Here is a 13,654-nt window from a genome sequence, read left to right as displayed (position 1 = left end):
CGTTGAACCTTCCCACCAGCAAGCCCTCAGAATGGAGCACAGGTAAGACTTTTGACCTCCGGTGGGTCTCCCTGCCTCCACTTTTGCCCACCTCTATCTAACCTCCACTGAGCAGCCAGGAGGGTCCTTTTACAGAATCAGACCACACCACTGCTCTGCTGAAAATCTCCATCATGCTCAGAGTAGAAGCGGAGTCACTATGACCACGCATGAGGCCTGGCACGACCCGTCCCCGCTCCTCCTGACCTCCACCTTGCTGTCTCCTCCACACGTTTCTCTGTCACGTTGGGCCCGTCTTCCCCCACGAAGGATGGAAGCTCCATGAAGGCAGATTTATCTGCCCACCTTCTTGCCTGCTCCTCCCTCCAAGCCTGGCATACGGGACCCTCAATCGATACCTCAATCAAGAGCCACTGAGTGAATGGAGGGGATGGGGTGCAAATGACTCGGCTGTAGCTGCAGACCTCTCCACGAGGTGGCGCTGACAGGTTTCCTTTGCTTTGACTGTTGTCTTAACAAAAAATGGGCCATTTTACACTCCACAGGGAAAAATAAATAAAGGCGGAACCGAGGCTTCTGTTTCCCGGTTCACATGGGTGTCTGGGACTCCCACGGGTCCAGCGTGGTGCCCAGAGCACAGAGAGGCCGGCGGCATGGGTTTCACCCCAGCTCGTTTGGAACGAGCTTCTCGTCCATGGAACGGGGCTGGTCATGGTCCCTGTCCTGTCAGGTGGGCCTGAGAATTGAGGAGATGCAAACGAAGGTGCTTGCAGCAGTGCCTGGTACACAGTTGATAGCCAGTCAATACATTCTCTTTTATTATTACTGTCTTTCACGCTCCTGTTGCTGTCTCTATCAGTTACTCATCCTTCCCCTCTAAGGAGGGGGTTCATGTGGTCCCCACGGTGCCCCAGAATCCACATCTGCAGGATGCTGCCCACAGACACGTTTGCAGGGGGCTTTGGCTGCCCTGCTCTCCCCTGAGATGCAGAGGGACCCCTCCACCCCATCCTTCTTGCGCAGTCCCCCAGCCCTGGCCCCACGGTCCCCCCTCACCTTGGCCGCAGAGGGCGCCGTGGGTCCCTGGGGCTGAAGGACGATCAGGTCGGGCCCAGCGCGGGTGTGCAGCAGCCGAGCCCGGCGGCGGTGCAGAAGCGTGTTCAGCACGCTGGACTCATTGACACTGACCAGGGAGGCCAGGTCCTCGGCCTGGTCCAGCTCCGGCGGATTGGCCTGTGAACCATCACAGTGTCCTCTGGCCTCCTGGGCCCCGCCCCCCCAAACACACACACACAGCCCTGGTGACCCTGTCCCTGGAGTGCTCTGTGCCAAAGACCAGAACAGAACACAAGGACTCTGGAGAGAGTGAGGACACCCTACAAACGAAACAAGGGCACCTCTTCTCCTTCGCTCTTTGTGCAGCCGCCCCCTCCCCGCATGGTCCTTCCTCCCTGAGCTCATGGCACTGGGAGGGGGGATGCTCTCAGGACGACACAGCAAGACTCAAGCACCTTCTGTCTCTCAAACACGGAAGATGGGTGGTGCTCTAGAGTGAGGAAGTGTCCTCTGCTGTTTCCTCCTCTTCTGGGTCTTGCTGGGGAGCTCTGCGTGTGCTCTGTGACACTGAGGGTGGAGGCCAATGCCCTAGCTGCCCCGTTTCTGACAGCCCGTCGTACACTGACCGCTTGGAAATATGCCCAAACCCTTCTAGAAGCAAGGGATGACTGCAGCCTCTCCTTAGGGCATCCACTCTAAAAACCTTCCTACCATTCTTTCCAGCTTCAAGGAGTTTTTGGGGCCTAATGCTCTGGCGTTTGGGTCAACCCTCAGCTCTTTTATGGGTCAGTTTTTCTTCTGAGGACACTGGCCTTCGCAAACTCCCAACACTGGGGGGAGTAGAGGCCCCGGGTGGGCAGAGAAGGAGCAAAGAGGGATGAAGACGAACGAGGCCCACATGCAACTCCTGGAGGAAACGCCTTCTCAATTAGTAGGCTGTGAGGGGTGGGAAAGGATCAAGATGGGACCTTTTATTTCTATCATCAGACTTCGACTTATCCACAAGTAGAGTCATGGTGTAGTGCAAAAATTATGCAAAACAACCAAAAAAACAAAAGGTTGATGCCCAAAAGGTAGGCCACGGGAACCTATGCTATGGTTAATGGCAAACCGCTCATCTGGCTCTGAATTCCCTGGCAGCCAGGGTGAAAAAGGAAGCATGCTTTGTACATGATTTGCAATGTCCATAAAAAGGAAAACAATCCCTTTCTCGGAGCAAGCAGAACTCCCAGTCCCAAGACCTGACAAACACATCTCTTAATGTGTCCTCATAAAGGGGACACCATGGGACAGAGCAATGAACCCTTAACAATACACCTCCAGCAGAGTAATGACTTCAATGGTGATCTTCCCTATAATCCCCCCCAACCAGGGCGTCAGGCCGAAGTATCACGTGCAGTCCAGCACGAGGAAGTCTCTCCCAGGGGTGGGGAAGGCGGGTACAGAGCAGGCAGGGAGGGGACAGGGGGCTCACCCGGTGGACGTGACCCTCATCCACCTCAGTGATGCTTCTGTCGGCATCAATGCACAGTCGCACCCTTCCTGCCGGCAGGTCGGCTGTTCCCTCGTCTGGCTTCAGCACCGTTGCTGGTAGACAACCCAGTGGGAGAGAGAGAAGGGGAGGGCGGCGGGGGAGAGAGAAGGGGAGGGGGGGAGAGAGAGAAGGGGAGGGCGGGGGGGGGAGAGAGAAGGGGAGGGCGGGGGGGGGAGAGAGAAGGGGATGGCGGTGGGGGGGGAGAGAGAAGGGGAGTGGGGGGGAGAGAGAGAAGGGGAGGGCGGGGGGAGAGAGAGAAGGGGAGGGCGGGGGGGGAGAGAGAAGGGGAGTGGGGGGGAGAGAGAGAAGGGGAGTGGGGGGGAGAGAGAGAAGGGGAGGGCGGGGGGGGAGAGAGAAGGGGAGGGCGGTGGGGGGAGAGAAAAAGAGGAGCAGGGAAGGAGGGGAGGGTAGAAGACAGGGGCAGGTGGGGAGGAGAGGAAAAGAAAGGAGAAGAGAGATTGGTTCTGAGTTGCTGAGCCAGGCCAAGGACGTGGAGAGGTCTGAGACATGTCAGAAATGGGTAGCATCACCTCCCCTTGGAGCCTATTTACAGGGAGGGTTCTGAATTGTGACCCCGAACTCTTTGAGGAGAGAGGCTGGGTCTGAGTCATTTGGGGCTTTTATCAGCTGGCACAATGTCAGGCACCCAGATGGTTGTGTGCTCTGACCCAATGCATATATAGACCTGGGACAGCAGATAATGGCATACAGGCTGCCGTTTTTCTTTCCAGGGCCCATGACAGACATCACTAATCAATCATTCTTCCCAGCCGTGTTCTGAATGGGACTCAGAGTAAGTTCTCAGTAGCGTTTGGTCACTAGTCCCAAATCACCAGCAAAAGATGAAATGAAAGGAAATCCATTGAGATGAAATCCATTTGCCCACTTGCACTAGACTCCAAGTTCCTTGAGCAACACTGTAGGAACCAAACAATGCTTGCTGCTTTAATAAATTAAATTAATTAATTACCAAGGAATAAATGCCTTTGAAAACAGCACCCAACAGACCAGCTGCCAAGGGTGAAATGACATCCACCTCTTCCCACCCCAAAGCCACATATCCCCGTCCCAGTCCCAGCTGCCCCTTACCCTTTCCCTCCCCTTACTCCGAAGACTACTGTGATCAGGACCTGGCAAATACAGCTGGTAGCAGCAGAGGGTGTAAGAGGGAGAGGCTGAGCCCCCAGGTGTGCTAACACCCCTCATTACCAAGAGTAAATCCATCCTTCTGAACCAGCCAGACTTTCTCCGCTTCATACCATCTGTCCTCAGGAGCCTGAGGGTAAAGATCACATAAATTAGGCCAAGATGACGCTGCCTCCCCTAACCCGTGTGAGGGGCAGACCCCTTACGTGGGCACTTCTCACAGTTCGTCTGGCACCAGCGAAATCAGAATCTCCCGGTGCGGGTGAGGGTGCTTATTTAAATGCAGAAGCCGCAGTCCCACCCCAGCTTTCTGAATGGTAAGCTCCAATGTGGGGACCGGGAATCTGCATTTCGAACCATCTGCTGTTTACCCAGCACGAAGAACTGTTGTATGACAACGTAAGCTCAGGCTCGAGAGGGCACTTCACGTGGTTGGGACGTTCCCTCACTCTGTGGAGAATCTCACCCCGGGACAGGTGCTGCGGGGTCCTCAAGACCCCTGCTTGTGGTCGGGGGAGTGCCTGTTCCCTTCTCTAGGCCGGCCATGCCCTCCACTCCCGGTCCGTCTCCTGTCCCTGCCTTGTCCACCTCCAGGAGGCAGGCCTTTCCCACCCCTCCTTCCCTGGCCTGCCCCTCCCCGCCCCCAGGGCCGCAGCCCCCTCACCTGGTCTGAGACTCCACTCTGGCCTCCTCTGCTCCCCTCCTGCAGGGCTGGACCCTCTTGGCTCTCCTGCCTCTGAGGCCTTTCCTCATGGTTCTCCAGAGCAGGCTGTCCGGGTCCTTGCGGCTCCATCTCCAGGGCCCCAGCCCCATCACCTGCTCTAGCGCAGGTCTCCTCTGCTTTCCGCCCTCTGCTCTCAGGCTGGTCCTCCTTCCCAGCTGTAACTGGGGTCTCTCCATGTGCATCCACCTCCTTGGGGGCTTTAGAGTCCTTCTCTGTCTTACTCCCGGCTTTACCTGCCTCCCCAGACTCGCTCTGAGGTTGTCCCACCGTTTTCACCTTCCCCTGGGGCTCACCTGCCTTTCCAGTCACACTCCGAGGCTCGCCTGCTTTCTCCATCGCTCCAGGAGCTTCCCCCTCATTCCCCTGCACTGTGCCCGTCTTCTCCACCTCTGTCTGAGGTCCGTCTGTCTTGTCCACCCTACTTAGGAGCACACCTTCTTTGTCCTTCTTACTCTGGGGACCATCCCACTTGCTCCTTCTGCCCAGGGAACCTCCCCACTTTCTCACCTGGGCTTGGGCCCCAGCCCACTTCCCTTCACCTGCTGCATCCTTGGAGAAATTCCACTTTGCTCCCTTGTTTGGGGGGTCCCCTCTCCCTTTCTCCGCTGCCCCCGGTTGCCCCCCCTCACCCAGCCCCTCTTTGCCCTGGGGCTCACCCCCTTTTGCCCCTTTGGTCTGGGGGGCCCCGTCCCCTTTCCCCACTGTGCCTTGATCCTTCTCGCCTTTGGTCAGTAGCACAGTTCCTGAGTTCCCAAGATCCCCAGTTTGGGTCCTCTCAGCCTTCAGAGCTGCATCCTTGGTGCTGGCCTGGGGGCCACAAGGAGTCCCTGGGGTCTCCCCCCTTTCTTCCCCTCCAGGGTCTGTGGCTGGGGTCTTGCAAGCAGGGCCATCCCGGGGCTGGGTCCTCTGCTCTGGCTTGGCTGAGTCCGGGTCCAGCTTGGCCACCATCAGCAACACATCGCCCCTCCTCGTCCCTCTCTTGAAGGGCAGGCTTTTTTTGGCTGGTGTCACGCTGGGGCCCGACTCCTGGGGCTTCTCGCCATTGATACTGTTCATCAGCACCGGGTCCATGGTGCCAGCCCCCTCACTCTTCTTGCCCAGAATGTCTGAGCTCTGAGGAGAGCTCGACTGGTCGTCCTGGGAGATGGGCTGGCTTCCAGATTTGGTGCCACTGTTGGGTTGGCTGGTGGAAATCTCTGGGGTCTAGAAGAGACACCACAACCATACTTAGCTGCTTGCTGACCAGACAGCTTTGTTATTCACTCATTCATTCACTCATTTGTTCAGCCAGCCATTCATTCATCCAAAGACCCTCAAACATCTACGGGCAATGGGCCAAACCCCAGCACCCTACACCCTAGGCTTTGGCTCAGAACCTCAAGGCCAAGTGACATTATGAAAGGAGAGTGGACTTTGGAGCCCAACAGACCCAAATTCACTTCCGAACTCTGCCACTCACTAGCTGTGTGGCCTTAGGTAAATTACTTCCCCTCGGGACTTCCCTGGCAGTCCAGTGGTTAAGACTCTGCGCTTCCACTGCAGGGGACACAGGTTCGATCCCTGGTCAGGGAACTAAGATCCCACATGCCGTGCAGCACAGCCAAAACAAAACAAAACACAAAAAAGTTTCCCAGGGCTTCCCTGGTGGCGCAGTGGTTGAGAGTCCGCCTGCCAATGCAGGGGACACGGGTTCGTGCCCCGCTCCGGGAAGATCCCACATGCCGCGGAGCGGCTGGGCCCGTGAGCCATGGCCGCTGAGCCTGCGCGTCCAGAGCCTGTGATCCGCAACGGGAGAGGCCACAACAGAGAGAGGCCCGCGTACCGCAAAAAAAAAAAAAAAAAAAAAAAAGCTTCCCCTCTCTGAGTCAGTTTCCTTACCAATAAAATGAGAAGCATCATGTCCTACCTCACCAGGTGGGCGTGAGGCTTCCCAGTGGCGTATGGAAGCTGAGCCCAGCACCTGGTATGTCCTCAGTAACAGGAGCTATTGCTGCTGCTCTCACTGGTGCTGTTGTCATTGTTCTTACTATTACTTATGCCTGATTCTTCCTGCTGGGCCAGGAAGGGATGGGGAAAGGACATGGAGCCTGTCATCAGAGGACCTGTTCTAGCCTTGGCTCCGATGCTTTCCAGCTCGGTGACCTTAGACGACATCGCCTATCCTCTCTGAGCTTTGGTTTTCCCTCGTGCAGGCAGATACCACCTGACCATCCAGATTTTTTGTAGGCTGAGATGTGGACATTGCAGAGAACTGAACAAAGTGATCTGCTGCTACTTTCACCACCCTGGTCCCCGGACCACACCTGCACACCAGGTGAGGGCTCTGGATCTGCCCTGAGGTCTTCCACTTTCGCTTGGCCGAGACATCTGGGTACCCGACACTCAGGGGTCTCCACTGCCTGTTCCTCTCCCATGTCTTTCTACTGCCTTGTGATGCAAGCCCCACCCTGCCCTCCATCCTTAAACCAGCCTGGCCGTGGCCTGAACTGCTCACAGAGCCAGCTTTGCCTCTGCCTCTGCAGAAGGAGACCACGGAGGGAGTTCTACCCTGATGCCTGGCTGCACCATCTGTCCTAGTCTGGGTTCTGCCACTTTGGACCCTGCTAACACCAGCCTCCCACACACCTGTGGTTCTGATCCTTTTTTTTTTTTTTTGCGGTACGCGGGCCTCTCACTGTTGTGGCCTCTCCCGTTACGGAGCACAGGCTCCAGACGCGCAGGCTCAGCGGCCATGGCTCACGGGCCCCGCCACTCCACGGCATGTGGGATCTTCGCAGACCGGGGCACGAACCCGTGTCCCCTGCATCAGCAGGCGGACTCTCAAACCACTGCGCCATCAGGGAAGCCCTGGGGTTCTGACCCTTTTGCATCCAGAACAGTCCCAGGATTGCGTTGATTCCACCTGCAAAGCTTCACACCTGAGTCTCCTTTCCCAAACCCAGGGCCACTCTCTCTCACCTGGGCCACGGCCAAGCCGCTGAGCTAACGTCCTGTCAATTTGCTGCCAGTCATTTAAAACCTCATCAAAAGATTCTGGAAGCTGCCGAGCCTCCAGGAAAGCCATTCAACACAGCCATCTGCCATTCAAAGTTCTTGAAGAGGAGCCTCCACCTCCACCTGGTCTCACTGTCCCTGCTCGTCTCCATGCTTCAGCCACACCTGGCATCATCTCCTGCCACACCTGACACTTCCCAGCTTCCATGCTTTCGTTCATGTTGAGCTTGCTGCCCGGAATGCCCTTGCCCTCTCCACTCGTCCACATTCTACTCGTATTTCTATACCCAGTTCAAATGCCCCCTCCTCCACAAACCTGTGCCTGAAGACCTCAATCAGAAACTGCCTCATAGACCCACAGAGTCCCAGAGCCCTGTCTGTTCGTGCACCACCTGCACCATGACCACATTCTGCATCCCGTTCTAGCTCTGATTTGTGTTGCTCTCCTGTTTTAGGTGATAGATGCCTCCAGAGCACAGTCTCAATCTTCATCTTTGTAAAAATGACAATAATAATAATAATAATAATAATGGCTATCATTTATAGATCTTGCAATGGGCCCTACATTGCCATAATGCAATATCCTTCTTAACCTAATAAAGAACCCAATGAAGTAGGTTCTGAACTTCGCCCCATTCTATAGATAAGGGAGCAAACACAGACATGTAGGGGGCCCAAGAGACAAACCCAGAAAGGAAAGTCACACAGGCCTCTCTCTGAGTCTGAAGCCAGCGCCCTTAACTGTCGAGTACTGACAGCCTTGCTTGTCTTCCTGGGATTCACTGGAATTTCCTGGGAGCTTTAAAAAATTCTGTCACTTCGGCTCCACTCCCAGAGAGTCTGATGCAGCTGGTCTGGGTGGTGGCCCCCCAGGGGACTGCAACATGCAACCGGGGCTGAGAATGCCAGAGCCCGGCAGCTCAGTCTGACCTTCTGGGACCAGGCAGGACACCGCCTTCGAAAGGGGATTGGCTGCAGCTGGCAAATCTCACCACTGTCCATACCATTTTGAACAGTGAGTCAGTGCCTTATTTTTAACCAAACCCCCGTAGAGGAGACCGTAACACAGGGGTGGGCCAAGCAAGACAACCCATCCCAACCTCCCTCCCCTCTGCTCTGTGTACTCTCTTCCTTCAGATTTTCTCAGTCACCAAAACCCTCAGATCCCATCTGCAGCCTTCTTAGTACAAGGGGGAAGAAGAACATCTAGAATCACTGGCGCTGAGAGGAAACTCACAGCCCAACCATTTTATGTACAAAAATGTACAAACTAAGGCCAAGAGAAGGGATGGGATTTGGCCTGGAACACACAGAGTGATGGGGCCAGAGCTAGAACCCAATTCTCCTGACATTCGATATGGATCTCTTTCTGCCCCTATGTTATTCCAGTCTCTCCCCGTCCCTCACTGGCCGGGTGGCCTTAGGAAAACCAAGTCACTCCCAGAGTCTCGTTTTCCACTTCTGCAAAATGGTGATGGATTCTAATGGCTCCCTGCAAGGATTATATGAGGCTCCAATGAAATGGCTGTGCTGGGGCGAGGAGAGAGAGGCCAAAGTTATTTAGTGATCAGGGCAAGAAAATTAAACTGGCAGGACCCAGCAAGGGCTTGCTGCCTCACAGCAGCATGTCCTGAGGCTGCCCTGCTCCAGCCCTGGGAACATCTTGGCCCACGGTCCAGACACCTGTTGTCATCTTAGGCCTATCCATCCATCATACTCAGAGCTCCATCCATGCCCTGCAGTGACAGCTTATCCCTGTCCTCTGCTTAGCTCTGCTTCTCAACTTGTGTGCAGCAAAGCCAGCACAGCCTGCAGGCTCCTGGAACCCTTTCCTCCCCAGGCCTCTGTGGCCACCATACCAGCCACCTCACTCCCCAGACTGGCCCTTTCCCAGGTAGCGTGCCAGAGCAGAGGACACACAGCCTCTGGCCCTGGTCTGCCTCTATCTGGCCTCATGACCTTGAGCAAGTGCCTTGACCTCTCTGAATCTCAGTCTCCACCTCTGATAAGTGGGTATAATCCCATCCACCCCCTTGCTGTACAGGGTATCAAATGAGACCCTGAGCAGACAGTGAATCTTGTCGAGTGATAAACGGCACACAGTAACACTGCATCACGACCTAACAGCAGTCTGTGGGGGTGGACTTTGGCCCCCACTTACGCCTGCGTCAGCCAGGGCTGGGGACAGAGCCTGCCCTCCCTGTCATCACCCCTACAAAGGCTCAGCAGGGGGGTTTCAGCAGCTGCTGCCGTTCAGTTGCTAGAGGACTTCGCTGATGCATCAGAGTCACTGTGACTGGACAGGTGCAGGCACGTGGGGGACCAGCCAGGCAAACAACAGCTGAAGGGGCATGGGAGGCAAAGCCAGGGTGGCCACTGGGCTCAAGCCAACTCCAGGCCCTGAGGCCACCAGATCTCTCAGCCCAATCGCTGCAGCATCCACCCAGCCTCAAGAGGGCGTAGCAGAGATGCAAGGAGATGCCCTTTCTGCTAACACTGTGATATGCCCAAGGTGCAAGCACCCCAAGCCTGCTTCCCTGGTGTCCAGCCTCATCATCCTACCTCCCTGGTGTCCAGCCTCATCATCCTGCCAGGGTTCCCTGGCTGAAGAGCTGGGGGAAAGGAGGGAGGCAGCACTGGACACCATCAGGGATCAATCTGCAAGTCCTTAAAGCACAGGGACTGCACCTCGTCCACCTACTGCTTCCATCCAGCAGTGCTGTTCAGAACATGTAAGTGGACACCCACCAGTCAGAAGGGACGCCAGCTGGAGCAGGGCCCTGAGGTCCCTCCTGTGCCAAGCAGTGAACCCTTAATCATTGGCTGTGGCCACTCTGAGGGACTCAGGATAGGGGCCTAGGTGAGCATGGCAGCTGGGGGGCACTTGGGGTACTTGGGGCCATAGCCATTTACCACCTGCTATGGGTTTTAGAATTTTAACAACCAATACAGCAATAATCAGAGAACACCAACTGAACATCTTTTCTGCTTAAATGAAAGCAAACTATCTATACATCCTCAGTTAATATTTAGGTTTCCCTTTTTACAAAAGTAGTGGCAAAATGATCCCCTCGTACATCAACTGTTACCATCCATTCACTCAGTGAACAAAAATTTTTGAGCATTCACTATGGGTCAAGTTCTATGAGAGCCGCTCAAGATACAGAGTCGAATGAGAGAGAGAGTTGTTGCTCTCAAGGAATGCCTAGTCAAATAAGTCACATGATCAACTAATTACTATGCTGACCACAATTAAGACAGGCAGAGAGGGTGGAGTGGGAATTAAAGGCAGGCAATGAGAGAGCTTTCCAGAGGTGTACCATTTGAACTGGGTTTTGACAGAGGTGTAGTTGTTCAACAGATCAAGCTGAAGTGGGGACTGCAGGAACAAAGGCTGGCAAGTGACTCAAAGGATGCTCACAGGACAGGATGGTGGGTATTTTTTAAGTTATTTATTTAGGCTGTGCCAGGTCTTCATTGCAGCATGCGGCATCTTTAGTTGCAGCATGCACATGTGATCTAGCTCCCTGACCAGGGATTGAACCCCAGGCCCCCCTGCAGTGCAAGTGCAGAGTCTTAGCCACCGGACCACCAGGGAAGTCCCCAGAATGGTAGGTACTGAAAGTCGCCTGGTCCCCTTCCTGTGGGGCCCCTTACCTCTCGTTCCGGGGAGGCAAGCGCTGCCTGTTTCTTCCGTCTTGCTTCCTTCGACTCTTTCTCAGTCTCCCGGACCAGTTGCCTAATGAAGCCCCCTGGGATGACAGAGAAAAGGGGAGGGGGCGAGGATGGTGGAGGGCTCCTGTCCTCTTCCCGAATCTGTTTTGCAGAAGCAAGGAAGGAGAAAGCTCAGTGAACGAACCAGTGGAGGCAAGCTGCCCTTTAAAGAATCTGCGACAGAGCCAGGGAGGAGCCCAAAGAGGGCATACATGACCGAGCTCATGTACAAGACGCCACAGCAAAGCAGGAGAGGCTCGGCGAGGCTCTGGGAAGCCCTGAGACAGCGTATGAAAATGGAATGCACGCGCTTCAAAGGTTACTCCAGTTGGTGCGATCTCTGCCTGGACCTAGTTTCCTCATAATACGAATTTGCATGAACAAGGCCACTGGTTCCCTTCCTTGGAGTGGGACAGACCCATCTCTGGGAAGACCTGTTTCAGAAGGAGCTTTTCCAGGTTTCCAGAAGGGGATGGATCACAGGGAACCATCCACACTCTCCTGTCCCATCTCAGCTTGTAGCTAATAGATTAAGGAATTAATTCATCACTTTAATCACTTTCTGTGCCAGGAGCATGGTAAGGGAAAGAAGGGCAGGAAGCCATGGTTTATATAAGGATCCAGCCCTATGGCTACAGCCTGCTCCGCTGACCCAGTGCCGTGACTTCTTGATGGTCCTTAAGCCAGAATCTGGACAGCCAGGGGCTCCCCAATACTGGGCTTTAAAGCCTGCATTTTACCCCAGAAACGTGGTCTAAGCCTGCTCGCTGGACTTGGATTGCGGCTGAGACTCGCCACAGAGACCTTGGAGGCTGAGACCTGGGCCTGGCTGTGACCGACTGGGGTGCGTCTTTAACCAGCATCACTGTGACTGCTCATGAGTTTAAAAAAGAGAAAAATTTCCAGCGCTTCTTGTGGCAGAGCTACACACTGGTTTAAAATAAGCTCCTTATCAAGGTCCTCTTCAAGAGGGTGGCAAAGACTTGATCTCTGCAGCCCTGCTGATAAAAGGGAATCTAAAGGAGATAGGAAAGGCCAGGAGGCAAAGCAGAGGCCAGGAGATAAGGCAGACTTCTGCCTAGGAAGAGAGAAGCCAGACACACACGGAGAGTGGGCTCACGTTTACACCACACTCACGTGGACTGAAACCTGAGAGTGAAAGGCACACTCAGCAGGTGTCGACCTCCACTCCCCCCAGCATTATTCTATGCTACACCCAGATCAGTCTGGGAGGGGCAGAGGAGGCCAGAAAGAAGCTTCTCGACCACCCCACCCTTCAGCCTCCAGTTCATTAAATCGTGTCCACAGGGTGGGATGAGGTGAGGAGGAGATAACAAGCATCAAAGAAAGAGGAGGCCCTTCACTGAATCTTATGAGAAACACAAAAGGGAAAAGCAGAATCACTGGGAAGAAGGGCCCGTTTCCAGTTCTCCATGGTGACACAAGGCTGGGACCTCAGAACCCCATCCCCATGGCATAAACCTGGCAGCCAACAGCCCTGCCTCTGCCCCCTCACCCCCCGCTTCCCCACCCATACTTCTCCCACACAACCCTCATGCTCCTCAGAGCTGCCATGAGGATGGAGACTGGACAGCTGGTCTACCCTTGTTCCCCCGCCACCTACTGCGGAACAGACGGAGACCAGGCAGAAATGGGAGGAGTCAAGGGCATGGTCACTAATGCCTGGTTGGGCTGGAGAGGCCATGGCTAACCAAGGCAGAAGACCAAAGGGGGACTGGACATGCCCCAGGGAGGCTCTGGATGTCAGAATCCCTGCCCCAGGTGGCCCCAGGTGGGAGGGGGCAGCCTGGGCCACTGGGGCCATGACTTGTCCTTGGAGGGTCCAGTTGGCCCAGGTGGCTGCAGCCCGAGCCCTGAACGTTACTTTCCTTCTGCTCCCACAGGGCAAGGCGTGATGAGATGGCCATGCTGAGGCAGTGCCAGGACCGTGAGATGAGATGAGATGAGATGGGATGGGATGAAGCTCTCTGCCGGGCAGCACGGAATACGGCTTTACGGACACACGCAGCGCATGAGGTGATGGACACGAGACTGACCAACGGAGACACAGAGGGGAGAGAAGAGAGGGACAGGTTAGCTCGTGGGTACTGCCCAGCTCTAACCCCCACCAGTGCCACGGACCAAGACCACAAAGCCGGGCACAACTCACTGTCAGTTACATCTGGGAGGAATGCGGTCAGCAGGGAGCTGCTGGCCATGGAGTGGACAGTGCCCTGATATCCTTGCCCCCTGAGCCCGCACTTTAACTTTCTCTTGATGTACACAGTCAGAAAAGTACATACTAGTAAGTGTACAGCTCAGTAGCTCTCACATAAAGAACACAACTATATAACTAGCACCCTGACCAAATTAAAACTATTAAACTTTTAAAATAAAAACATGATTTTATTTAAAAGTATACTGAATTTAAAGTATTATTAAAATTAAATTTTAATCTTAAAATTATAACAATTTTAATTAAAATT

General features: G+C 54.7%; 1 protein-coding gene across 1 annotated transcript in view; it reads right to left on the bottom strand.

Moving 5' to 3' along the window:
* MYO18B (myosin XVIIIB) overlaps positions 1 to 13,111 on the bottom strand; it is a 228,253-nt gene extending 215,142 nt beyond the window's left edge. Inside the window, exons 1-6 of the mRNA XM_081251759.1 lie at positions 13,058 to 13,111; positions 11,112 to 11,270; positions 4,401 to 5,663; positions 3,800 to 3,866; positions 2,531 to 2,643; positions 1,057 to 1,233 (exon numbers count right to left, since the gene is read on the bottom strand). Of these exons, the coding sequence (XP_081107885.1) occupies positions 1,057 to 1,233; positions 2,531 to 2,643; positions 3,800 to 3,866; positions 4,401 to 5,663; positions 11,112 to 11,270; positions 13,058 to 13,096 (1,818 nt within the window). The 5' untranslated portion in view covers positions 13,097 to 13,111. The remainder of the gene's footprint in view (positions 1 to 1,056; positions 1,234 to 2,530; positions 2,644 to 3,799; positions 3,867 to 4,400; positions 5,664 to 11,111; positions 11,271 to 13,057) is intronic.
* Positions 13,112 to 13,654: the final 543 nt, after the last annotated feature.

This window comes from Mesoplodon bidens, assembly GCF_964165515.1.
Source record: "Mesoplodon bidens genome assembly, chromosome: 13".
Lineage (NCBI taxonomy): Eukaryota > Metazoa > Chordata > Mammalia > Artiodactyla > Ziphiidae > Mesoplodon > Mesoplodon bidens.
The sequence above is the reverse complement of the archived record's forward strand: the minus strand, read 5'-3'. Positions and strand labels throughout refer to the sequence as shown.